At 36.8% G+C, this 23557-nt stretch overlaps 8 protein-coding genes across 19 annotated transcripts; 6 read left to right on the top strand and 2 right to left on the bottom strand.

Annotated features, from left to right (window-relative positions):
* Nucleotides 1-632: 632 nt before the first annotated feature.
* LOC124192824 (dolichyl-diphosphooligosaccharide--protein glycosyltransferase subunit DAD1-like) lies at nucleotides 633-1248 on the bottom strand. Its single transcript, XM_046586323.1, has 2 exons — nucleotides 930-1248; nucleotides 633-838 (listed from the first exon to the last, which is right to left on the bottom strand). Exons 1-2 carry the CDS (start codon nucleotides 1138-1140, stop codon nucleotides 708-710), a joined length of 342 nt encoding a protein of 113 aa, XP_046442279.1. The 5' UTR covers nucleotides 1141-1248; the 3' UTR covers nucleotides 633-707.
* Nucleotides 1249-1416: 168 nt separating this feature from the next.
* On the top strand, nucleotides 1417-2816 carry LOC124192823 (60S ribosomal protein L13-like). 2 transcript variants are annotated; one of them, XM_046586322.1, is made up of 5 exons: nucleotides 1417-1556; nucleotides 1732-1822; nucleotides 1884-2042; nucleotides 2249-2422; nucleotides 2484-2816. In XM_046586322.1, exons 2-5 carry the CDS (start codon nucleotides 1739-1741, stop codon nucleotides 2748-2750), a joined length of 684 nt encoding a protein of 227 aa, XP_046442278.1. In that variant the 5' UTR covers nucleotides 1417-1556; nucleotides 1732-1738; the 3' UTR covers nucleotides 2751-2816. The 2 variants fall into 2 exon arrangements, with proteins under 2 accessions (XP_046442278.1, XP_046442277.1); XM_046586321.1 differs by having other exon boundaries at nucleotides 1457-1604.
* A 364-nt stretch (nucleotides 2817-3180) lies between these two features.
* LOC124192822 (THO complex subunit 5 homolog) lies at nucleotides 3181-6282 on the top strand. Its single transcript, XM_046586320.1, has 10 exons — nucleotides 3181-3623; nucleotides 3719-4153; nucleotides 4225-4410; nucleotides 4468-4600; nucleotides 4663-4969; nucleotides 5038-5263; nucleotides 5331-5397; nucleotides 5466-5663; nucleotides 5760-5875; nucleotides 5942-6282. Exons 1-10 carry the CDS (start codon nucleotides 3504-3506, stop codon nucleotides 6212-6214), a joined length of 2061 nt encoding a protein of 686 aa, XP_046442276.1. The 5' UTR covers nucleotides 3181-3503; the 3' UTR covers nucleotides 6215-6282.
* Nucleotides 6283-7328: 1046 nt separating this feature from the next.
* Nucleotides 7329-9486, top strand: LOC124192821 (PR domain zinc finger protein 5-like). 5 transcript variants are annotated; one of them, XM_046586319.1, is made up of 7 exons: nucleotides 7329-7432; nucleotides 7716-8006; nucleotides 8184-8310; nucleotides 8367-8468; nucleotides 8571-8725; nucleotides 8800-9021; nucleotides 9081-9486. In XM_046586319.1, the coding sequence occupies exons 2-7, from the start codon at nucleotides 7723-7725 to the stop codon at nucleotides 9184-9186; spliced, it is 996 nt and encodes a 331-aa protein (XP_046442275.1). In that variant the 5' UTR covers nucleotides 7329-7432; nucleotides 7716-7722; the 3' UTR covers nucleotides 9187-9486. The 5 variants fall into 5 exon arrangements, with proteins under 5 accessions (XP_046442275.1, XP_046442274.1, XP_046442272.1 ...); XM_046586318.1 differs by having other exon boundaries at nucleotides 8797-9021; XM_046586317.1 differs by having other exon boundaries at nucleotides 7370-7528; nucleotides 8797-9021.
* A 314-nt stretch (nucleotides 9487-9800) lies between these two features.
* On the top strand, nucleotides 9801-15016 carry LOC124192819 (general transcription factor 3C polypeptide 2-like). Its single transcript, XM_046586311.1, has 20 exons — nucleotides 9801-9951; nucleotides 10328-10446; nucleotides 10512-10691; nucleotides 10763-10924; nucleotides 10983-11225; nucleotides 11314-11415; nucleotides 11532-11689; nucleotides 11746-11904; nucleotides 11964-12036; nucleotides 12092-12597; nucleotides 12662-12873; nucleotides 12940-13339; nucleotides 13398-13502; nucleotides 13562-13692; nucleotides 13758-13947; nucleotides 14014-14098; nucleotides 14164-14289; nucleotides 14360-14524; nucleotides 14606-14716; nucleotides 14774-15016. The coding sequence occupies exons 2-20, from the start codon at nucleotides 10345-10347 to the stop codon at nucleotides 14924-14926; spliced, it is 3363 nt and encodes a 1120-aa protein (XP_046442267.1). The 5' UTR covers nucleotides 9801-9951; nucleotides 10328-10344; the 3' UTR covers nucleotides 14927-15016.
* Nucleotides 15017-15454: 438 nt separating this feature from the next.
* LOC124192820 (transcription factor SFL2-like) lies at nucleotides 15455-17608 on the top strand. Of its 2 annotated transcripts, XM_046586313.1 has the most exons (5): nucleotides 15455-15642; nucleotides 15832-16098; nucleotides 16132-17055; nucleotides 17125-17311; nucleotides 17378-17608. In XM_046586313.1, the coding sequence occupies exons 1-5, from the start codon at nucleotides 15585-15587 to the stop codon at nucleotides 17487-17489; spliced, it is 1548 nt and encodes a 515-aa protein (XP_046442269.1). In that variant the 5' UTR covers nucleotides 15455-15584; the 3' UTR covers nucleotides 17490-17608. The 2 variants fall into 2 exon arrangements, with proteins under 2 accessions (XP_046442269.1, XP_046442268.1); XM_046586312.1 differs by having other exon boundaries at nucleotides 15832-17055.
* A 1100-nt stretch (nucleotides 17609-18708) lies between these two features.
* LOC124192817 lies at nucleotides 18709-20608 on the top strand. 6 transcript variants are annotated; one of them, XR_006873854.1, is made up of 6 exons: nucleotides 18709-18723; nucleotides 18824-19028; nucleotides 19377-19459; nucleotides 19547-19719; nucleotides 20078-20307; nucleotides 20367-20608. XR_006873854.1 is itself a non-coding variant. In XM_046586310.1 (4 exons), exons 1-4 carry the CDS (start codon nucleotides 18928-18930, stop codon nucleotides 20383-20385), a joined length of 333 nt encoding a protein of 110 aa, XP_046442266.1. In that variant the 5' UTR covers nucleotides 18895-18927; the 3' UTR covers nucleotides 20386-20608. The 6 variants fall into 6 exon arrangements, 1 of the variants encoding a protein (XP_046442266.1); XR_006873855.1 differs by lacking the exon at nucleotides 19547-19719 and having other exon boundaries at nucleotides 19381-19459; XR_006873853.1 differs by lacking the exon at nucleotides 19547-19719.
* Nucleotides 20604-23525, bottom strand: LOC124192816. The gene is made up of 5 exons (XM_046586309.1): nucleotides 22565-23525; nucleotides 22310-22494; nucleotides 22052-22236; nucleotides 21590-21978; nucleotides 20604-21525 (listed from the first exon to the last, which is right to left on the bottom strand). The coding sequence occupies exons 1-5, from the start codon at nucleotides 22689-22691 to the stop codon at nucleotides 20789-20791; spliced, it is 1623 nt and encodes a 540-aa protein (XP_046442265.1). The 5' UTR covers nucleotides 22692-23525; the 3' UTR covers nucleotides 20604-20788.
* Between the last annotated feature and the right edge of the window lie 32 nt (nucleotides 23526-23557).

Below are 23557 nucleotides of genomic sequence, written 5' to 3'. Positions count from 1 at the left end.
GCTATAAACATGCATTTTTAAGCGAAAAAAGTTGTTGGAGCGTTTTAGTAAAAATATCGTAAACTGTTGTTTCCTGGCTGTATGTTATGAACATTACAAGCACCAGAGAATAACACGTAAATCAAATATGAGCTTGTTGACATCATAAAAGATTATATCGTGCAATAGAACACCGAAGGATGTGTATCTACGTAGGATCGATTGCAATGTGACATGAATCAGAACTTTGAGTGCATAAATAGGTATCGTTATTGGGACTTGGGGCATGGGTTTACCAATAAAAATAAACCTTGAAAAAACCGTAAAATCGGTTCTGTTTTTCCATCCTCACAAAAAAGTATATGGTTGCTATCAAAGACTGGCCTTTATAGTGGGATAACAACTTAAGAGGCTAAAAGTTAAAAAGAACCTGCATAGTTTGTAAAAATCAATCAATTATAGATTAGGTCTTACATCAACATCTGTTTTTACTATTTAATAAAAACAAAAGTTGATTAATCTACTTTTTGTTGTGAAAATGTTAATAACTTTCAGCAAAATTGTGTTGTTTTAAAGTTTTGGATTTGTTTTCTTTAGTAAAATTCCTATTGTGCCAATGAATTAAATCCTAATTAACAAAGTAAGAATTATAATTTATGTGTACGAATGTATTTCAATAACAAAGATGTTTGTAAGACCACATGTTGGAGCTTGTTGTATGTTTTGACTCAACCAATGAAGTTCATTACGGTAAGATGTAGAACCACATGTGCAAAAATGAAGTCAGCAAATGCACGTTCTGGACTGATCTTCTCAAACTGGCCTTTGTTTTCAGGATTGACTTGAAGCCTCAAGCACGCTAAAGTGTAAGAAAAAAACAATTAGAATGTTTGAATGTTGAATGTGTAGGACTAAAAATATCACTGGTGAAAGGATAAATCATAACTTACCAGCAAGAACAAATGATCCAACACAAGAAATGAATCCACTGAGAAATGAATTGAAAGGGAATGTTCCGACCAGACAGCAGTAAAGAAATTGAACGACTCCCGTTAGTAGAATGTAGAATAGATAGGCATCAATCAGTTTCAGCTTTGATGGCGTCGTTTTGGCATATTCTTCGTAGAATTTCGTAACGACGGTAGTTAAACTGGCTGTCATTGTTAAAACTAAATATTCCAAGTTTTTGTATACAGAATTAAGCGCAAACCAAACGCCGGGTTAGAGAGATGGGGGAGCTGTCAAATATCCACGTATTTCCCTTTGCCCGTACATTGTTGCCTTTATATCAAACTATGAGTGTATATTCAAACATTTCTTTATTGAATTTAAAAAACTTGTTTCATCGAAAAAAAATAATTTTACGATTTTAAATAAAATTTAAACTACACAGTAAAGCCATTTAATTTTTTTCATTGGAATTATCGTTCGGTTGATCGTGAACAGTAGGCAACATAGAAGGATGGGAACTTCTTGTTGACAGCATTTTGCCGTGTGGTGGCGTCAACTTTTACTTGTAGCCGACATTTTCCTTAGTAGTTCTTTCTTTCCTAGCAAGAGGCGCTCCAGTAGGAAGAGTAAGTCTCCTTTAACATTTTTTCTCGGTCGAGCCAGGAGTGACGTTAGTAAGCTATATCTGAATCCATCCTTAAAATTATACATTTGACTATCCCAAATTTATAGAAATCACGATTTAGCAAGTCTTTTTTAGTGGAATCTGTAAAACTCACCATCGAAATTTTACTTTTGTAGTTTCACCATGGCGCCCAAAAGGAACAACATGATTCCGAATGGACATTTCCACAAACAGTGGCAGCGTTATGTCAAGACTTGGTTTAATCAGGTACATTTCTTTTAATATGTGTGTTGAATGTGTGCTTTACAGTAGTGTTTCATCTTTACAGCCAGCTCGCAAGCAGAGGAGGCACGCACACCGTGTAGCCAAGGCTCGTCGTGTGTTTCCTCGTCCAACGACTTCATTGAAGCCCATCGTCAGGTGCCCGACTTTCCGGTACAACACTCGTGTTCGTGCTGGAAAAGGATTCAGTTTGGAGGAATTGAGGGTAACATATTTACTATTAATGTATCATGTTTTGAATTGTGGAAATTATGACAGACACGACTCAAATCAAACTGCAAATTGCTCTGGTTTCATTGTCGAAGAGTTAAATAATCCATTTGGTTTAGTGTAGCAAATGTTTTATTATGCCATATGCTCCAAAGTTTTATATATTAATGTGATCATTTTTATTTGAATTTTTTGTTTTAGGCTGCCAAGATCCCTAAGCGTTTCGCCCCAACAATTGGTATTGCTGTTGACCACCGTCGTCGTAACAAGTCTGTGGAATCATTGCAGTTGAACGCCACTCGCTTGAAGGTCTACAAGAGCAAGTTGATCCTCTTCCCACGCAATGCCAAGAAACCCCAGAAGACTGATGCTACTGTAAGAATTGTGACAAGGATTGTGTACCACCACTTTACAATAACATTATGTTTTATTTCAGCCTGAGGAAATCAAGTTGGCCCAACAGTTGACTACTGAGGTTATGCCCATCACCAGGTCTTACAAATTGGAGAAGGCTCGCGCCATCACTCCGGCCGATCGCAAATTCTCTCCTTATGCTGTACTCCGCACGGCCCGAACAACAGCACGCCTTGCAGGTATCCGAGCTAAGCGAGCTAAGGAAGCGGCTGAAGATCCTGAAGCAGCCAAGGAGGCAAAGGCTAAAGCCGCCAAAGCCAAGGCTGCCAAGGGTGGCAAGAAGAAGTAAACCGTTCTCGGGATTGTATTTTGTATTTCAACCAAAAACGGCAAAAATACAAGATTATCCTGTCTATAATGTGTCAGACGTACGTCGAATTGCCTCAGTTCTTACAGCTTATTTGGTGGAAAACTTTCGTAAAAGTCAGACATAAGAAAGGCAAAAGTTTGAAACCTTTTTAAAATATTCACAAACATAACCCACAGTAGTTTTAACATGATTTATAGGTATAAGGTGTCATTTTGCTTGAATACCAATTATTAATCCTTAAATGGGAAGGATAAAATGTATAACAGGAAAATTGCATACTTGACGATCCCTTTGAGATAATTAGTGATGTCTATATCTCAACTCATGGTTAGAGAAATGAAATGTTGGTGGTTGAATATTTTTAAGCTATCGGGAAACTCCCTTACTCATGTAAAGGTAATGTTAAACGGTTAGGTCCTCTTTCTAAATCATTGATACAATGCGCAGTCCTTTCAAGATTAAGAGTATTGTTTAAAATTTCAATTTATTTAAAGCAAGGTTCCAGGACTCGGGCTATTTTCCTATTTTCTTTGATAAAGCCTGATAAAGCTAAAAGAAAATTTTAATTTTAACGGAACTAGTTCTTAAAATTACCGCTACGTGTACCCGTTTAAGAATAAAAAGATTCAACACGTTATACAGTTTTGTCGGCCTTGCATATAGTAGACGTAGACAAGACTTATTTAACATAGTAAACTGGTAAACGGAACAAGCTTGGAAGCGGTATTAACAATGTCTAAACCTTCCAAAACTAAAAGAAGTGACTCCGAATCTATTAAACAAGATCCCAAAAAAAGCAAAAATGATGTTTCATCTATGGCAGCAGCAAGTAAAGTGAAGGAATTTTGCAAGGTACTTGTTACTTAATTCTCTTAACTTTGGTTAGATTTTTTATTGGGTAAATGATATAGTGCTGAATTTAACTTTTCATTTGCATGATTTTCTAGAATTTCATGGACATTGAAGACAAGGAAGTTGAATCCCGGACAGGGGAAAGTGACTTGAAAATATTCAAAGAAACATGTTGTGAATTAAAAAGATTGATGACAGACATTTTACAATTGAAAACATCTGGAAAAACCGATGAAGAAACCAGTAAAAAGATCATTGAAAAAAGAATAGAAGCTTCTCTTTTGTTTGTAACATTGAAGAAGTTAAATCGAATAGACAAGCTTAGATTGAAAAAGGCAAGGGATACAACCCATGATGCCAAGCAGCGTGTGGATACATTTCATTTACAACTAGAAAATCTGCTGTATGAAGTCTTTCATCTGAAGAAAGAAGTGGACAAGTGTTTGGAGTTCAAGTCTAAAGATGAGGACATTGAACTTGTTCCTGTTGAGGAGTTTTATCAGGAGGCCCCAAGTAGCATTTCTAAAATGGTATGAAAATCTACCTATTGTTTACCAACCACTACCAAAAAGTATTCTTATTTTGTTTTCTTTACATTTAGGAATTGACCAAAAGTAATCAACACAAATTGACTTTGGCTCGGTTGGAATGGGAATTTGAACAACGGAAACGTCTTTCGGAACAGTGCCGTAGTCTGGAACAAAATCGAGAAAAGGCATCCAGTGAAATCAGTCAGAAACAAAAACAACTTGAAAGCCTGTTACCCAGACTTACTTCCATACTTGAGGTAATTAAGTGATACAAAATCTAAAAGAATTTGATTTTAATATTTATGTTTCGAAAGTCCACGCGACCCTTACAAGAAGAGCTTAATTTGCCTGTAGAGCGAATCAAGTTTCAGAAAGAGTTGGCTGTGTTATTACCGGATCCACTTTACATTTTGTACAGTCAGATAAAAGCGTTCATTGAAGCATGCGGTAATTTTATTAAATTCGTAAGTTTTCTTAATCGTTACGATAAATATGACTTTAACCCGCAGATCCGTCATTGCAAATTTCTATCGAAGGTGGAATGGAAGATGCTATTAATTTTGGGTCAAAGAATAAAACTGGTTTGGACGAAATTCTCGAGGATGTTGATTCAGCGGAATCTGACATGGAGACGGAATATGAAACAAACAAACGCTCCGCGACTTCAAATAAAATGAAAACAGATTGGCAATTGACTAGGCATCCTTTACGTATTCAACTTAAGATTGAACGCGTTGTCCTTAACTTCACGTATTTAACAACATTAAATATCGTCACGGTCGACTGCAAGCCCGTTCAGCAAGACGATGGAGTAAAGTAAGATTATATTATTGCTTTCTTTCTATATGTCGAAATGTCTTTTAAAAAAGTCTTTCTCTTACTAGTCAGATTTGTATGATCGATAATCTCCTTTCCGGACTTTTTCCAAACGACCATGGGGATGAATCGCCCAGTTGGGTCAATTGTTTTCAAGCAAGGTCTATGATCAACGGTAAAATAACTGAACAAGGAAAACCTTACCTTTGGGCCCAACGTTTAGCTGGGTTAGATTTCAACGGCATCGTAAAATCGACACCTCAATCTTTCATCAACACGGAATTCGTTGAAACGGTCTCTATAATTTTTTAAACAACAATAACATAGTAAAACAAGAATAACCGTGTTTACTTGTATTTAGGTTATTCTTGCCCTAAAAAGTAGGATTACTTATCGTTTCCAGTTTGTTAAGGTTTTACACTTACTTGGTGAGTCTTATTTCATACTTGTTATAAAACAGTTTTAAAATATGCATAGTTTCTTTAACATTAAACAGAAAAGGGTGAACTTGATCTCAATCAAGACTCAAATGCTACTTTTCCACCAACAATCTATTCTCGACTCGTCTCATGGACGTCTTCTACGTATGAAGAATGCCTCGTAACGTCAAAGAACCTTGAACGGCTGTTGAACTTCCTTGAAGTAAATCCAAAAAGCCTTTCGTTTTACAAAGCAACTCTTGAAAGAGAATCCGGTATAGTTGTAAAATATTTTAAAATTTAATTTCTGTTAAGGATCCTGTATGATGAATTTAATTATTATTGGAACCTTTTTTGTATTTGAATTCCAGCAAAACTACTCGCGATGTTCATGGTTCCTGTAGACTACCCGAACTCTACACCAATTTGTTCACTTGAACTTAACTGGAATGGAAAGCACAATAGAGAAAATAGTGAAATTATACGCGTATGTATTATAGCTAAAACTTTTCGTCTTCGGTTTTGTGATATTTTACGTAATTTTTAAAAATAGAGAATCGAAGCGGAGGTTAACGTTCCCAGTACTGAACTTCCTCCTCAGCACAAAGTTGATCTGCTGACAGTGCAATTGAAGAAATTGAGCCTGCATTTGGATTTGATTACAGAAATCGATGGTCAGTTAATGAAGAAAGGAGGCGGAAGTTGGCAGTCGCAGTCTAAACCAGAATTTGCAGCCGAGAAAATGATTCCCCAATTGATAAAAGGCCATGATAGAGCATATCCAACAAAATATGACACAGGATCTGGATTCTTTCTGCACCATTAATTGCCAGTTTTTTTTTTACTAATTGCTAAAATTCGAAATACATCCGAAGAAAAAAAAAGTGAAACATTTTTCGTCTAAAAAGTCTTATTTTTCTAGTTGCAGAATAATTTCTATAATAACTTACAGTACCCACCAAACTATTAGGTACACCCCCCTATTTTCAATGCATTCTTATGGCACTACGTGTCCTAGAAAAAATGCAATAACTCTTGAACCGCTTGGGCTAGATTTTTTTCCTTTTGGCCCTGAGTAGATCTAATGATGATCTACATTTTTTCTACACATGAAGTTGTCGTAGGATTAACCCCCACGGCGCTACGGTATCGTTCAGTTTATTAGGTACACCCGTTTTCCCCCCATATGCGCCGTGTTAAATACGGCGTTTTCCAAAATTTACAAAAAATACTAAAAATCAAGCTAAAATCTTTTTCTTTGTGCCAAAAGATGCAGAATTCTTCACTCTATGCGAATATAAAGAATAATTTACAATCAAACCAACTCAGAGAACCCTTCCCTATACCTCAAAGTTTTCCACTTCAAAATTTGGCGAAATTGGGCGCCCTCTGCTGGCGAAAGTGCAAGTTTGTTGAAAAAAGTACAAATTTTGAAGTGGAAAACTTTGAGGTATAGGGAAGGGTTCTCTGAGTTGGTTTGATTGTAAATTATTCTTTATATTCGTATAGAGTGAAGAATTCTGCATCTTTTGGCACAAAGAAAAAGATTTTAACTTGATTTTTAGTATTTTTTGTAAATTTTGGAAAACGCCGTATTTAACACGGCGCATATGGGGGGAAAACGGGTGTACCTAATAAACTGAACGATACCGTAGCGCCGTGGGGGTTAATCCTACGACATCTTCATGTGTAGAAAAAATGTAGATCATCATTAGATCTACTCAGGGCCAAAAGGAAAAAAATCTAGCCCAAGCGGTTCAAGAGTTATTGTATTTTTTCTAGGACACGTAGTGCCATAAGAATGCATTGAAAATAGGGGGGTGTACCTAATAGTTTGGTGGGTACTGTATATCGTGTTTTTATTGCTTGAATTGAATATTTAAATCATGAAAAGAACATTCGAATTTCCCGGGAACCAAAAAACTCTGGAAGTGTCCGATAGAGGCCTCTGGCTTAAGTTTGCACTAAAATGGGTTAAGCAACAGAAGTTCAGCAACTGAACGAGGGCGTCGATGCTTTGTTTACTTTAATGCACTAGCAGAAGGTTTGGCAACCAAAATTTAGCGAATATTACTTTGAAAATTTTTAAAGTAGTTGTCTTTATTTGAGTTGCTTCTGTAAAAATATAGATATCGGGAAAGTAAGAATCAAAAGTTTCAATTTTTTTGGTTTTTGCCCAGAGGGTTGGGAGTGATTCTTTAGAGTTGTATGTGTAAGGTGGTCCATACAAAGACCTTCACTTCCAACTGCCTGTAGATTCGAAATTTGAAGCTTTCGATCGTTTTATTTTTCATGGGGATGCCTTACCAATCTTCTGTTTTTCCAAGGTTTGAGATGGATCGCATTATTCATGATTTGGCCAACAGTTCAGCTCATCTCAACTACACACGATTCCTGGATCTGATAGCTGACCATGAAAGAAACCCTAACCAACACCCTCATAGTAATTGGAGTGGACATCCACCTGGTGAAGCTTCTGGAGTTGGTTATGAATTGTCTGCTCCAAAACCAGGACCTTCAATTGTTTATCCAACATCATTAACTGCAACAGATTCTCTGCATGCTGCACGCTCTCTAGCCCTTCATGATACTCCAAATCGTAATGAAGCTTCATTTAAGTAAGTTTTGGAAATTTATTTTTTGTTTATGTAAAGGTTAATCCTGACATCAATTCATTTCAAATGGAATTTCATATGATTTTATAAATCAAATATTTCTAGAAAAAAAATTTTAATTTTAATTTCTTGCCTTACATAGTTACATATGTTATTATAATCCATTTTCTTCCACCTTAGAACTTTGTGCTTCACAGAACTAAAATCAGAGAATGGGCCGTCGACATGTCAACCGTCAACAAGCCGTAGAGTCGGCGTTAAATCGGAGCCAGTTGACAATACAGAACGAACAAATCCTTCCAAAAGGGTAACGAAATCCTATTTCTGAATTTGAGTAAAATAAATAATCTGACATTATTATAGATAATATGTGGTGTGTGCAATCTCGAAATGCCTGAAACTAAATTTGATGATCATCGTTATGCAGAACACATAGGGTTGGCTAGGCCATATGGCATGTCACAGGTAAACGTTGTTCAAGTTTGGATTCATCTCACCATAAAAAAATATGTGATGGATATATTCTTATTTAAACATTTTTTAACGGATGTAATGTAAAAATCACAGGATTTCTCGGATGCCGAAAAGAGACGAGAACTAAAGCGAGCTTTGCTTTTGATGAAACAAGTATCCTGTCCATATTGTTTACGCATATTTACGTCAACTCTGGGATTTCAATACCATCAGTCACGCTGTGAAGCCGAAGTTGGTGATTCTCCCAAGTATTGCCGATTTTCCTTTTTAATAAAAAATCAAGTTTGAAACTTATAATACATTAATCTTTTCTTTGAAGAAGGCAGGTTGATTGTTATTTGTGTGGAAAGCAAGTTGCAGCTTTCAGAGCTCACATGAAAATTCACTTAAAGGAAGAAAGGCAGCAGCTGGTGAAGATGTTAGAAGAAACGAAAATTATTTCCTGTCATTACTGTGACAGTAAGTATTCAACTCTTACTGGATACCTATACCACAAAGATCGCTGCAGATTCGCTCCTCATCCTCCACTCGCACCCTTATTGAAGTAATCATTCCGTATTTGGGGCGCCGGCAAATTTATAAAAAAAATTTCTTTTATTTTAGGAAATCAAATAAAAGGAAGGAAGAATGTGAGGTCTGTGGCAAAAAAGTATTGGTCTTGAAATCGCACATGAAGCTTCATGAGAGAGCCTTGGCTAAAACTGAATAATTTGCGATTATTGTAAGGCCAATTGATTTCGCAATAAAATGTACGAAAAGATGCGTAAATATTTCAGTGCAGATTCAACCCTGAATTCGCTGAATTAACGAATAGCATGAATCGGATGATCTCTCCTTCTCTTTCTGTTTTCCCTCTCTTTTTCCATTCTATCGCTCCTCCATTTACTTTTTTCATCCGGGTTGTCGAATTTTTGGGAACAACTGTTACCATTGATTCATTGCTTGAAAATCTTTAATTAATCGAATAACTTGACTTTAATTACAAATAAATGATCATTTTCAATTTCAACTGGCGTTATTTCAGCCTCACAAACTATCAAAACGCTTGAATGCACCCAAATTTCCAGAGTCCGTTAATTGTGAATTCGTTTAGTCGGGAATAGATCTACAATCTACATTTGGTTATGTTCAAATAACTTCAAATAAATGACATAAAACAAACAGGTGATGTACATAAATAAAAGTTAAATATGATAATACAGAGTCCTACAAATAAACTTTGCAACTTGCAACAGTGGTTTATCCTGGAAGCGGTTCCAGGTCCTCATGAGTCATGAACACAAAAAATGAGTGACGAAATGACGAAACACGACTCATCAGTCGCAGTTTAGAAACACCCCTCAGTCGTTCACGATTTCGTCTGCTCTTTTGGATATTTTCCCTTGGAAGTTGGAAGTTTAGTCAGGTTGAGTTGAGCAGTGGGCCAGTGGATTTGCGCGCAAACAAAATTCATATGGCGTTTATTTGAAAAAAGGTAAATTGTTAAGGATGAAGTGCAGTGTTTCTTTCCTGTAAGAGTTGAAACTATTTTTTAGCTTTCAACTTTCGGACAAATTAGATCTCTACTAAGAACAATTCTGGGTTCACGTGATAATTTGAACACGCTAGCTAACAACATATGGGAAACATGTGGTCGATTGTCCAGGAACAAACTTGTCAGTTGAGCTCAAGTTAGAATTTCTAAATATTTTTGATGTTGTATTTGACATCGCCTATAGTTCAAAGAAGTTAAGTTGCTTTGGTACTTCAGGACAACTTACTTACTATAACTTCCTTGTTCTACTTTTTTTTAAGTAATTTAACATTTTACAATATATTTCCTTCAATTTGTATATTTCTTTTTACTGTAGAGTAAAGGTTGAAATCAATGCTCAACTCAACCAAAGAAAAAGAAAAGATGGACTCAATGGAGAGTCCCGCTACCCTTGAAACAATTACTCCAAAAAGACGAGGGAGACCTCCAAAGAAGGTTTTTCACTTAGATTATTTAAATAACTAAAATCATTCTTAAACCATTTTATTACCAATCAAAAGGCTACCATAATAGCCAGCCCATCCCCATTGTTTCCGTCCAAGACAGGGGATACTCCATCAGAAATCCTAATAGATCCAGATATCCTACTATGTTCAAAGAAGTACGATGAAGTAAGAGACATGGATAATTCTTTAGTGGAAAAGACAACTCCTACAAGACGTTCTGGACGGCAGAAGAAGGTATTCTTGTTTGTAACAACTGTATTTATTTGTTGAACAGCTGAAGTGTGAAAACCATGTTATTCTTCTAGGCTTCCTTCCGAGCCACTCCATCTTCCCCTTGTCCTGACAATGAGGAAGAAGAGAATTTACCATCAAGAAGAAAAGTCATGTCAACCAAAAAACTTAAAGAAGTTAGAGATGTAGATGTAACAGTAAAAGAAACTCCTAAAAGGCGTGGACGACCTAAGAAGGTATTCCAGATATTCATCGTGAAACATTAAAACCTTGATGCTATTATTTTTTTTCAAGGCTGATTTACCTCCAACCCCGTCGTCTCCTTCATGCTCTGAAAATGGAAAAGAAGAGAACACTTCGGCCAGAAACTTGGGGCGGCAGGCGAAATTACTTATTGAGCTACAAGAACCTGTTGATAAAGACAGCTGTCGGGAAACACCGGTGTCAAAAAATGGAGCAAGAAAACGAAAAACCATGTCATCACCTGAAGATGAAATAACTTCGAAAACTCCTGTGAAAATGAAAAGCATACCAAATGTAATGTTGACTGAACTTGATTTGATTTTTTAAAATTAAATTTAATTACAATGAAACTCCTTCCTCCTCCACATCAACGCAAATATAGGTTATTTGTGGAGTTTGCAAAAAAGAGATGCCGCAGCCAAATTTCACCTACCATAAATATTCGGTTCATTATGGATTAGCAAGATTAGAAGGAGGTTCCCAAGTAAGATATTACGTACTTTTTGGTATTTAAGGTTGACGTGGACGAGGCTATTTGTTTAATTCTTTTTGGTTATAATGCACAACCAAGCATTACCTTTCTAAATTTACTTGAAATAGGAGTTTTCAGATGCCGAAAAAACACAGGAGTTGAAGAAGACTCTCGAAAAGATTAAACGCATCACTTGTTCCAAATGCCCCACGAGCTTTACAACCTTATTGGGTTTTCAATACCATCAGAAGCGGTGTGGGGTTGATGCTGCCGATCTCCAAAATATGTAATTTTTTCTTCATTTAGACAAAATTGGGATTACCCTAACTTTTTAACTGTTAGGTTGCAAGAATGTACGATTTGCGGAAAACGGGTAATGGCTTTGGCAGCACACTTGAAAGTTCATGACAAACGTCCTGAAAACACGGAAGAATTCAATCAAGTTGAAGCAACACCATCTCCTAGTCTTGCAACAAAATCTAAAAGAGCTGCTGCGCATAAGTAGATATAAAAAACTAAATTGATCGTGTTTACAAATAAATATCTGATTATTCCTTTAGAGCTGCTTCCCTTTTAAAGGAGCTTAAGGAAGATCTTGCTGATGGACCGACACAAAAGCCCCTCAGCAAAGCAGTAAATAAAAAACAAAGGTTTTGTTATGTTATATTTCTTAATTATGTATTTTTAGGTAAAATTGTTCACGGAGCCTTCAAGTAGCAAAGTTACAAACAGTATTGTTGGAGCTTGGAAGAAACAAATCGATAGCAAATCTATAGCTAAGTGCCGATATCCAAGCTGTCCCTTTGCTTCGGATAACATGGATAAATTAAAGGAACATCATGTTCAGTGCGAAATTGGTTCCAAGTCTAAATACTTCGCTTGTCTGAAGTGCGAGTTTCGTTCTCAAGATAGATCGCAAATTCTGCAACATGCGCTTAACACCCATGTAACAGAGAAAGACGACGCCTTTGAATTAAGTGGCAGTAGTAGTAGTGACAATACAGATGACGATGAAGTGGACGAAGACGGAATCGATGACAGTGATTCTGGAAATGATCAAGTGGTGGACAGAAGAAAGTCAGTTCCTCAGAACACGAAAAATCTAGAAAAAGCTTACGGATTATCTTCTCATGATCTACTGCAATTCAAGAGTTTATCCACATCACAGCACATTCCGCATTGGCTCGCAAAATTGTACTATATTATTGATATAATTTTACCGTTTCATTAAATCTTAATCATATTTTTTTATTTTTAGTCACAAGAAAAATTTTAGTAGGAACGTTGCTTTGTATAAAGACTGGGCACCCCAATTCCAAACATGTGTCAATCTTCCGTTAAATTACTTGCCGTCTAATGAAGAATCAATTCCATTTTCCCGCCGTACGGTCACCTCCGGAAATTTGTTTTCAGAAAAAACTGACGTTGAATTTGAAAAGCTACAAATGTTCCAGGGCAAATTACAAAATGGTTAGATTCAAGAGACGAGACTACACTGTAAGTTGAGAGGTGTGAAACGTTTTCCTTTCATTCCAGGCACACCAACTTTCTTCTGTGGGGGAGCAATTCATGCTGTATCTTGGTGCCCAATGCCTGCTGTTATAGACGGCACTACGTTAGAACGGAATCAATATTTAGCTTTATCTGTACTCCGTGAAGAACATCGTCTTAGGAGTGCTTCCGAAGCTGCATTTGGATCCGAGTACTTGATACAGATATGGAACTGTGGACCTATTCGCAATGTCGTTCCAGCTCAAGTGGCCCCTGAACTAGAATTTTGTATTGCACATATTTATGGTAGAGTTTGGTCGTTAGTTTGGTGCCCTAGCGGTTGTTACGACGAAGAAAGACTGGGGTTATTAGCTGCTGCCTGTTCCGACGGAACTGTACGAATTTTCAGTATTCCCAATCCTTCTGTTTTGACCAAAGAAAAAAAGTATGCTAATTATTCTTTGTTACTGAACTCCGAATTAATGCTATTTTAACTCATTTAGCGAACCATCTTTTTTACTTACCGACGCTAATGTTACTCTTCGTTTGAATACGAAAGAAATGAGTGAATGCACTGCTCTCGATTGGGACTCCACTTTAGGACACAAGTTAGTAACCATTTTTCATGTTGTGATCACAGTATGTAAATCTTTTAAAAATATTACAGGTTCATTGTTGCCGGATTTGCTAATGGAATTGTTGGATTATGGGATATTCACGCAAAATCACCACTGCTCCTGAGGAATGATAGCCTTTATCCCGTGTGGTCGTTTTATGCACATTCTTCGATTATAACAGGTATTTTTTAAAAAATATTAACTGTAAGATTAAGTCTGTTACTAACTTACTTTTGATATTACCAGCCGTCTCTCTCTCTCCACATCACAACGATGCACGTTTTTTAGCTACAGCTTCTACAGATCGAACCGTTAAATTATGGGATCGTCACGATCTTGCTGTTCCCATAAGCTGGAGCAAGCGTTCCCGTGTCACAGACATTAGATGGAGGCGTCACTGGCCTGGCGTACTAGTGTGCGTCGAAGACGTTTGCGCGTGAGTAGAAATTAAAAGTTCGATGTAAAATGCACCTGCTACATATTTGTTAACTTTATTTCCTAGATTGTTCCGGTGTTCTTCAATGTTTTATGATTTCGGATATACGGGAAATAAGCAAGCACTCCTTCCTCAGAACTCAGTTGTTTGGGTAGTATCATTTTTTATTAATAAAATTTTTAACTTTTAATTTTTTTTCCCCTGTTATTCTTACAGTCTTCTGCCGAGAATGAGTATCTTGATGTTATAGCTCATTGTACTAATGCTGGAGAAGTTGTGATATATGCCTCCCATTTAGCTGTTTTTGACTGTGATGAGAAAAAACTACGAAAACAACGAATGGTATGTTGCAGTTGTGAATGCAGATTTTTGATAATTATTTCAAAGTAACCTTGTCGATGTTTTCTAATAGTTGATCTTACGGACTGATCTAATTGATTCTACAGCAAAGAAGGACGTTTTTCTCAATAGAATGCAGAAGATCTACCTAGAAAATAGCAATAAAAAAGCTGCGGACAACAAAACTCAATCACAAGAAAGCCCTAATTATTCTCTTATCTTTAACGATGTTTCTTCGGTGAGATTTACTTTAATATCATCGGTGTATTTTCCTCTAATTAAGTTGAACAAAAATGTATATTTATTTATATTTTGTTAGAACATTTTCCGTTCTTTCGGAAATCATAAGAAACCTCCAGTAATAAGCGTAACTTGCGAAAATATGGACGTTCTTATGCCTTGTGATGATCCGAAAACATCAATCAATAAGGTAACACAATTTGAACTGTCGTTATCATCTGACCGTTATACTATGTCTATATCTTAGATCTCCTTTAATCCAAATTTGGAATCACATACTTGGATGTGCGTGTGTGGTGAAAATGGATTGGTTCAGTTGCTGAAAATTGATTCTCATTCTGTTTCTAAGGTGACCACTGGCTATGTTAAAGAAATGAATAATTCAAGTATTGACAGTTGAATAAGTGACACGATAAATCCTTTAAGAATTCTCATTGCCTAGAGCGTGATTTTGTGACTATTTTGAAAGAATAAATTTTGAGGAATACTATCTGATATGCATCACGAAAGCCTTAATCTGTTTGGATATAGTTATCGTATTATTACTGATTATAATTAATGAAGTAATTTGTGATGAATTAAAGACCTTGATCGAGTAATGTTGTTTTTGAAAACAAGCGGCGCCATAAGCCACGTTATTTTACTAACCAATATTTTTTAAAAGATAAATTTTAAGACATGAAGGAACGGTACGTTTTTTTTGCAAGTCCCATGCATCAACACGTGTCAACCTTGACAAACATTTTCAATTTCTAGACAAAAGAAATGTATTCAATTGAATTTCAAGGGTAAAACTTTAATGTTACCCTTTTTTGTCACCCCAGCAGAACAATTTTCGGATTTCTTTTTTGTATTTTTGGTTTTCTCTTCCAGCCCTTTTCCTTTTCTAATCCTATCCCTCCCTCTATTTAAGTTACTTTCCACCGACTGCCGACTGAGACTTCATTCAGTCGATGTACAGCTCAGGTCTCGGATCCAATAGTCGCGCACTCTCAGCAGTATTTTAAAGTTCGGTTCAACCTGTACTTAGATCAGCTTGACACGTTGCTCTTTTCATCATGGCCGGAGTATTACTTCTACTAGTTTCTTTCCTCGGAACGACAGCAGCACAACAAAGTAAATTATTTAATATTAATTCTTACATTAATTAATTTTTATAAAATAATTAATGGTTAAGCAAGCATATAGTACAATCGTCACGCTTGTTGTCACCATTTTTTAAAACTGTTTTGCTGAATGTGATTATCTTAGCAGAATTTTTTAAAGTTATAAGAAATGTTAACTAAATGTTTAAATGTTGATTAGGATTTGACTCGATGGGACACCCGTTGTTTGAAGTGGTGACACCCCTTTTCCAATCAAATTCACGTCCATTACTACTGCCTGTTGATCAGCATCGTGTAGATTCCAGTGGTATACCAGTCAAACAAATTCCTGTTGATCCACATCAGCTTCCACTTCCACCGCCGTCTTCTATGCCGCCGTCACCTTCATTACTATCGCAACTACAGCAGCCTCCGCCCTCTTCTATGCGGCCGTCGTCTTCAATACTACCACAGCCACAACAGCTTGCACCTTCTTTACTAGTACAACCACAGCAGCCCCCGCCTTCTTTACTTGTACAACCACAGCAGCCTCCGCCATCGCAACAGATTCTTTCGCCACCTCCTCCGGTGCAATTGGCTTCGGCTAGACAGTCTGCTGAATTCGATGGATTACCGCATCCATCGTTCCCATCTCCTCCACTTCAAAGGCAACCACAATCTTCGCCACCAGTGATGACGGTTCCAGTTACTAGTCGATTAGGTATTCTAAACCAGGATCGAATTCGCGTCGAGGGATTTCAGCCAATCGAACGAAGATTTACAACTACTAAAAGGAGGCGCTCACTGCAGATTGCGGGTGACTGGAGTTCATTCACGAAGGATGAAGGATTTTTGCCAGCGGATGCTTCAAGCAAGTTAGATGGAAGATATTTGCTGGTGGATGCTTCAAACAAGTTATCTGACGTAGAGGCTTTTGACCAAATCGATCCTCCTGTCAATAACGATGTTGTTCATGAAGGCAGTGGGGATTCCCGAAATCTTCCGTTAATTGATTACAATTCTTCAACAAATCTTTATCCTGAGTCAGGTTATCAAGAATCGGCCACACAACCGAAAAGCCCAAATGGACTTTCGAAATTGCAAGATACAATTTTTCGGATGCAGCAAGAGGAAGAGGAGGAGAGGAGTAATAGTATTCAAGAAGAAGGTTCTGCTCTCGGCGAATTCACAGATGTGGCGGATAGGAAAATTGAATCACCATCATTCAGATCTTTCAACTTTCCATCGGAAGCAACTGAAGAAGAAACCAGGGAGCTTGACAACGAGTTGGAAAACACATCAGAACTGCCGATATCCACTTCTACAAACGCCTTGAACGTCAATTTGAATCTCACAACAATGGTGCCCAAAAATAGTTCAACTTGGGTTACGGATGGACCATTTGACCCGTCGCCAGCTACCCAAAGTCCCAGCTCTGATCGTTGTAAGTCTCTTATAACAATGACTATTTGTTTCGATTTATTAACTAAACGTTTATTTCTTAATTCTGTAGCTGTTAGAAACAGCAGACTGTCGCGTATAGTCAGGGAATACGCAGGATTGATTGTAGGATGTATTTTAGGCATACCAGCTATTGTGGTCCTATGTTATTTCATTAATTTGAAACGTTTGAAACGGTATACTGGGACGCTCGATGTGTCTCCACGCCAAGCGATCTGCAATCATAAGAAATCGGAAAGGTAAATTTTGAATTTATTGTAAGTCTTGGTTGTCAATTGCTCATTCGTATCTTCGTGTTTTTACAGCCGCCAGACGATTTGTTCAGAGGAAAATGAATTGGCGTGTTCGCCTTCCACATGTGCCTCGAAGACTCCTCAACCTCCTCCTTTCCCAAGTTGTAAGAAATTTGATCATTAATTGTAGTTTCGTATGTACAGCTTTATTAATATCTTATTTGCTAGTTTCTTGTTGGGTTCTTTGTATAATTTATCTAATGATACATACACAGCATGAGGATAGTATCCATTCAAACAAAACCGGTTTGGTTTAAGAGTTTCTTTTATTTCAATTTTCGAGTCCACATATGCTTTCCGGAATTTTAAGGGATTCAACGTTGCTTAATAATTTGTGATAATTCGTTATTTTTTATGTTCAGTTTCGTTTCTTACAAATTTGTAGGGAAGTTGAAGTAATCATAGTAATTAAAAAATCGTCATGATAACAATTATAATTGATTTTGTCGGTTATAGTTATATCAATTCTTAGACTTTATTCATTCAAAATTCAGCACTAAACTTGTTGACGACCACGACCATTTGAATTACTGTTGACTAGGATATAACAGTATTCGAAGTCAGCCGTGGTCGGCCAGTCCCCGACGAAAACTAAATATGGTTTATTTTTTCCACTAGAGAAATTCAGGTTCCCTTGCTAACGAGAATGAATAATGAAATGGACATGAGTAATAAGAGAAGAGATACATTATTAAGTAAGGGTCTATTTCATGGGTCGGTAGTAAAAATAAAAAAATCAGCCTAAATCGAAATATGTCCTGAACATGTTCGGTTCTGCCCAAATTTAAGGGGTTCGATTGAAACACATGAAAACGATCTCAAATTTCACGGGGATCGCGAATATCTGGTTTGATTTGAAGACGGTCGAATAGTTGAGTACTTAACTTTTTACTGGACGGTTGTCACATGGATTAATTGCTGTGTGAACAACTTGTGTACAGCGAAATGGAATTTTAGGGATTAAAGTGGGATTTACCAGCTCTTGAATATTTCTTCAAGTGCCATCGTGGCTTGCGTAAGCATCCTATAATTTCCCGTAGGGGTTGTGTACAGGTATTTTGGCACACGGAGGAAAGTTGATTGGTTTAGCTGCGTGACGATAAAGAAAGTCTAAAACTTAAATCTCAATAACTTATCTTTTATCCTGTCTCATGGTTTGTGATTCCTCTTTCTGCATTGAAAGTCGACATCAAAAAGACAGTCTACCAGAACCGGAGCATCAATATTAAACTATTAAAGCTAAGAAGGTGTGCTTATTAAGACTTCAGCACACCACCTGTGCCACTCACGCCACTTCACCTCCGTGATTTGTAAATCATAGACATTCTATAGAACTTGTCAGGTCGATTCCAAATCTGGTACGGATTTTTCTTTTTTCAATAATGTAATACAATTTTGTTTGTTTTAATCACTATAGTCGTTAAGCTTAAGCTGCATTTTGTATTTTTGTATTTCCAGTTCACAGTCGGACTTTTGCCGCTTTGGCCATGGGCATGAGAGATTGGGTCTTTGCAATTGCAGAGATGCCAGATACAGACGTTTTTAATTGCAAAACTGAAAAAATGGCAATGTTGTGGCTTGCGTGTTATTTTCAAGATGGCTGCTGTCATTTGACGAGAATCGACAGCAACTGCAGATCTCTGAATAATGGACCATCGTCCAGGTTTGTAAATGTGTTTTTCTATGCAAACCAGTTTATGTACCAGTTCATGTAAATCTTCTGCTGAATGCCTAATGTTTAGAGACTAGCTTAGAAAATTTTGTCGAGATGCCTAGATCTTTCCAAAATAAAGCGATGTAATCATGGTGATCGAGTTTTTAACTGCAAGTCCATTGGTTTGAACCGCATTGTTTTTAATATTGGGAAAGCTTTCTATCTTCAGATTCCTTTGGAACAATTATAAAGTAATCCTGAGGAATTGACGGGAATTTGCATGGTCTCACTTTACTTTTGTCATTTTGTAATCACATGTGACTTTGTTGCACAATAGTAATTGATTTTTTTTTTCAGTCAGATTAACAGCCAGGTTAAGTCTGGGCTTTCTTCATTGCTGAAATTTGTTTTGTCACACGGAGAACTTCAGAACAATCAAAGTAATTACGTTGATCAAGTTGTAACCATCAGGCTACAGAAATAGTTAATTGATGACTGAGTTATTATACTTTTCTTCTCTGTTGCAGCGTTTTTGGTATAGTGTACAATCGGAATGTGGTTTACATGATTTAATTTCCATTGGTTTAAACTGATTGAACTTCATTTTTTTATAATGTTGGAAAAGCCTGCCAACTGTAGACTCCTTTGTAACTTTTCTAAAAGTCAAATATGAGGGATTCTGTCACATCCTTTCTCGATGGTAATTGATTTTCTCTCAAGTAGGACTCAGGTGAAGTCTGGACTTTCCTTGTTGCATTTTGTCACATGCAGAACAAAAAAATTAAATTTATTGTGTTGATGAAGTCTCTTTTACTGTAAGGCTACAGATTTAACTATTTGATAACTAGAGGGTCATCACATAGCCCCTATCCTTTGCCTCTCTGTTGTAGAATTTTCAATTAAGTTTACAATGGAAATGTGGTTTACATGGTTTAGTTTCTATTGATTTGAACTACATTTTTAAAACTTGTCGGCTGTTGATTGCTTTGTAATATTTGTTGTATTAATTCAGAGGGATTGCATAATTATTGGTTTCTAAATGTTCTTTTACTTTGTAGGTTCATGGTCAGTTTGTTTTGCAGTCATTTTCCAGTTGAGAGATGTGCTGAAATGGAGCTTGTGCAGTCTTGCAGTTGAACATCATACTTTAATGTGTCATTTGCCTATGTTGGTGTCCATGCAGTGTTGGTAAAATGATCAAATTAATGTTTCCTGATGGCTGTCGGTCTTATTTAATCGGTTGCATTTTGTCGATTTGTCGTCTCTTGCTACCTATACCGGCGTTTAGGTAATGCTTGATGTTTTGTTTAGTTATTGACTTTTAATTAAAATATATTCTTTTTTCAGTTTAATCGTTTTAATTTAACCTGCAAACGACGCCAATATTTCTAACAGCTTGAAGGAAGAGAAATCTAGTTTGACCAAATTACCACGGACATTTAAGCGAACTTGCAACAAATTAATGAAAATCATGTCCTAAAATATTATACAAACACAAAATAAGATTTGTTTAGCTTATCAGAATGAGTGTAGCCATCCCCTGAATTTAAACCTATGAAAATTTGTTGAATAAAGTATGAAAAAATTGATGTTATTAAATTTATTACTATTTCTTGAGTACCACAGATAAAAAGAAATTTGACAAAACAATATTCTTTTTTCTTTTAAGTGGGCATTTTGTGAAAGCATATAAACATAAAAAAAGTGTTCGAACAGGTAAAACAAGAAAAAAAAACATTTGTCTCACTGTGACAACCTCTCTTCTTCATTCAATGTTCATAAGGGAAATGGAAATCTTCTTCATATTCAACAACTATTTTTACCTTCCAATGCTTCTCTTGAGCCATGGTTTTCATATTCTCAAGGTTCAACTCATTTCCACAGTTATCTAGAATGATTTCGGACAAAGGATTCGCTTCGTTCAGGAAGAAATCGATGCCTTTCTGGCTCACATTATAACAGTTGCGAAAGTTTAACTTGGTCAAATACTTGAAACTGTTTTTAGTGCAAGCTTCCTCAATGATTTGGTCATCAAGAGTTAAACACTCGTTTATGAAAATGTCGGTAAGAGTAGGGGAAGACAAAAGCAATAGCAACAATTTGCGTGAAATGTCGTATTTAGCGACTCGGGAAAAATTGTAAAATCGCAGAGAATCCAGCATCCTTAACGGAAATACTTCCTTTGGGGAACAAAGAGAAGAGTGGACGCGATCATCTACCACCAGTTCGGGAGTTTCCAGATCCCAAGGAAAAGAGTGATCAAACAACAGTTCGGGAGTTTCCAGATTCATTCCTTTTATATCAAGAAGCAAACGGCGAACATTCGGGCAGCACTCGATGATGTGATACACTTCTTCACTCGTTACTTCCATCGATAAACATAATTCTTCAAGTGTATGGCCACGAGCTTGTAGAAGAGGAATTACTCCGCCACGAATAGAGAACGGCATGATGGATAACGAGACTACAATTGTGAGATTTTTTAGTTGTTTAAGTTCTCGAAAACCTGAAATAAAATTGTATTTAATTTCCCCACACATATGAATACCATTACTTCAGATTTTTCTCACCTAATAACTCCTCATTTGTAAATCCTTCATCGTTTACTCCCAAGAAAATATGGACGGACGCCAGCGACGGACACATGTCAACCATCAATGAAACGCTGCCTTTCTTATAGGAGACTTCGTATGAAGTCGACATATCGTGCTTGGTCAAGGAATATTTTTTGCATTCTCTAGTTTCTTTACGAATACTACGAAAAGCTTTTAGGATTTTATCAGACTCTTTGCTGCAATTTAATTCTTTCAGCTCTGGTAAATGTTCGATAGCAAATCGAATTCCGGAATGAGTCACTTCCGTTCCATAAACTGATAATTTCTGAAGGGAACTTTGACCTTTGCAAAACACTTCAACTACTGTATCGTTCACACCAGGGCAGGAATCAACTATCAACTCCCTAGGGGAAAAAATATGAAGTGTAATACAATCAGAATACAATAAATTTACTTCATTATTAAAGTAGACCCTACCTTATTTTTGGTTTATTGGTTGATCCAAGTTTGAGCATGCTTCTTGCACCATAAATTGTGCCACTTAAATCAAGGATCTGCAGGTGTTCGAAAAGCTGCAAACTACAAGCAAAAGTCTCTTCTACTTCAAAATTTCTCTTTCTTTTGGGAACCCAGTCTTCATAAAGCTTCAGTGTAGTGAGTTGCTGTAATTGCAAAGAGTTATGCATAAATTTACTACTATTATAATGCAGAATTAACTATTGGTCTTGTATATACCAAACATCTGTCAGATGCTAGACGAAAGATGCGAAGATTTCTGTTGGCATCACATCCAGTGCCCAGATGATATTGTGATAAATCCAGAACTTTCAAGTGTGGGCTCAAGAGCAAATGAAACATGTCCTCTGTTATCGAGTACTCTTTCAAGAGACATTCAGTCACGTACTCCAGACAATGTGAAGCTGTGTGTAGTCAAAATGGCATAATAAAATAACAGTAGTAATAGATAGCAACTATTTTATAGACACTCACGCATATGATAAAAATGCCAGGAAACATGCTCCAAACTACGTAATGCCGTAAATTTCTCCATGTTAAGGACGATATTGTCCATGCACAATGCCGAAAGAGATTTTCCGTACCATTTCGGTTGAGGCATATTAAGGACAACAGTTATCTAAATCGACTAATCTGAGAGACCTCAAAAGTACAAAATGGCACCCAAAACAGTCAACGAAAACAATTTCTAAATATTATTTTTCTCTGTCGCCCTTTGCCCTAAAAAATACTAGGCGCGAAAAATCGGTTGCATTATTTTTACGAGATGCACTATTGCCGGATTTAAAAAATGATCGAGCGCAAAATTAAGAAACGAACCAAAATTCGCTAATCGCTGATAACAAAATGCAAATTGCAAATAATATTCGCAACGAAATAATTGAAAAAAATAGCATCTACCCTTTGTTCGCGTCCATTTTCAAAATGTAAATGTTACTACCTCCCGCGTGTTTTCACGCTCCAGTTTTCGCGTAAACAACCAAACGAACCGGGAAGAAATTGTCTGTGAATTTATGTGGCCACTGAATTCGAGTGTTTAGAAATTCACAAAATGCCTCCCATGTCCATTTACATTTTTTGGTGGAGAGAAAGATCCCGTTTTAGAGGTGAATGGAAATGAATTTAACGAAGCAAAGACGAGTACAAGACAAACCTAGTTTCTATTTGCATCATCAGCACGTGTGCTGTGTGCAATCAGCTGTGAATGTTGTAGCTTATTGTTAATGTGTAGAGAGTGTGGGGAAAGAGGAAGAATAGGTCCCATTCCATTCGTGAATTTGTCCAGTGTCCGTTCGACTTTTGTCTCTGAAACCCTACCAACTGCGCCATGTGATGAAGTGAGAAAGAGAGAAGTAGAATGTGGCTGCATCAGTGTGTTTTGGCGACCGTGCTCTATGAAGAGCAGACAGAGACTGACAGAGACTCAGTTAGACTGAATTATAGGGAGGGGGTTCTCTCCTATATATG

Source organism: Daphnia pulex, chromosome 4 (assembly GCF_021134715.1).
Source record: "Daphnia pulex isolate KAP4 chromosome 4, ASM2113471v1".
Taxonomy (NCBI): Eukaryota; Metazoa; Arthropoda; class Branchiopoda; order Diplostraca; family Daphniidae; genus Daphnia; species Daphnia pulex.
Note: the sequence above shows the minus strand (reverse complement) of the source record. Positions and strands in the feature narration are given on the sequence as shown.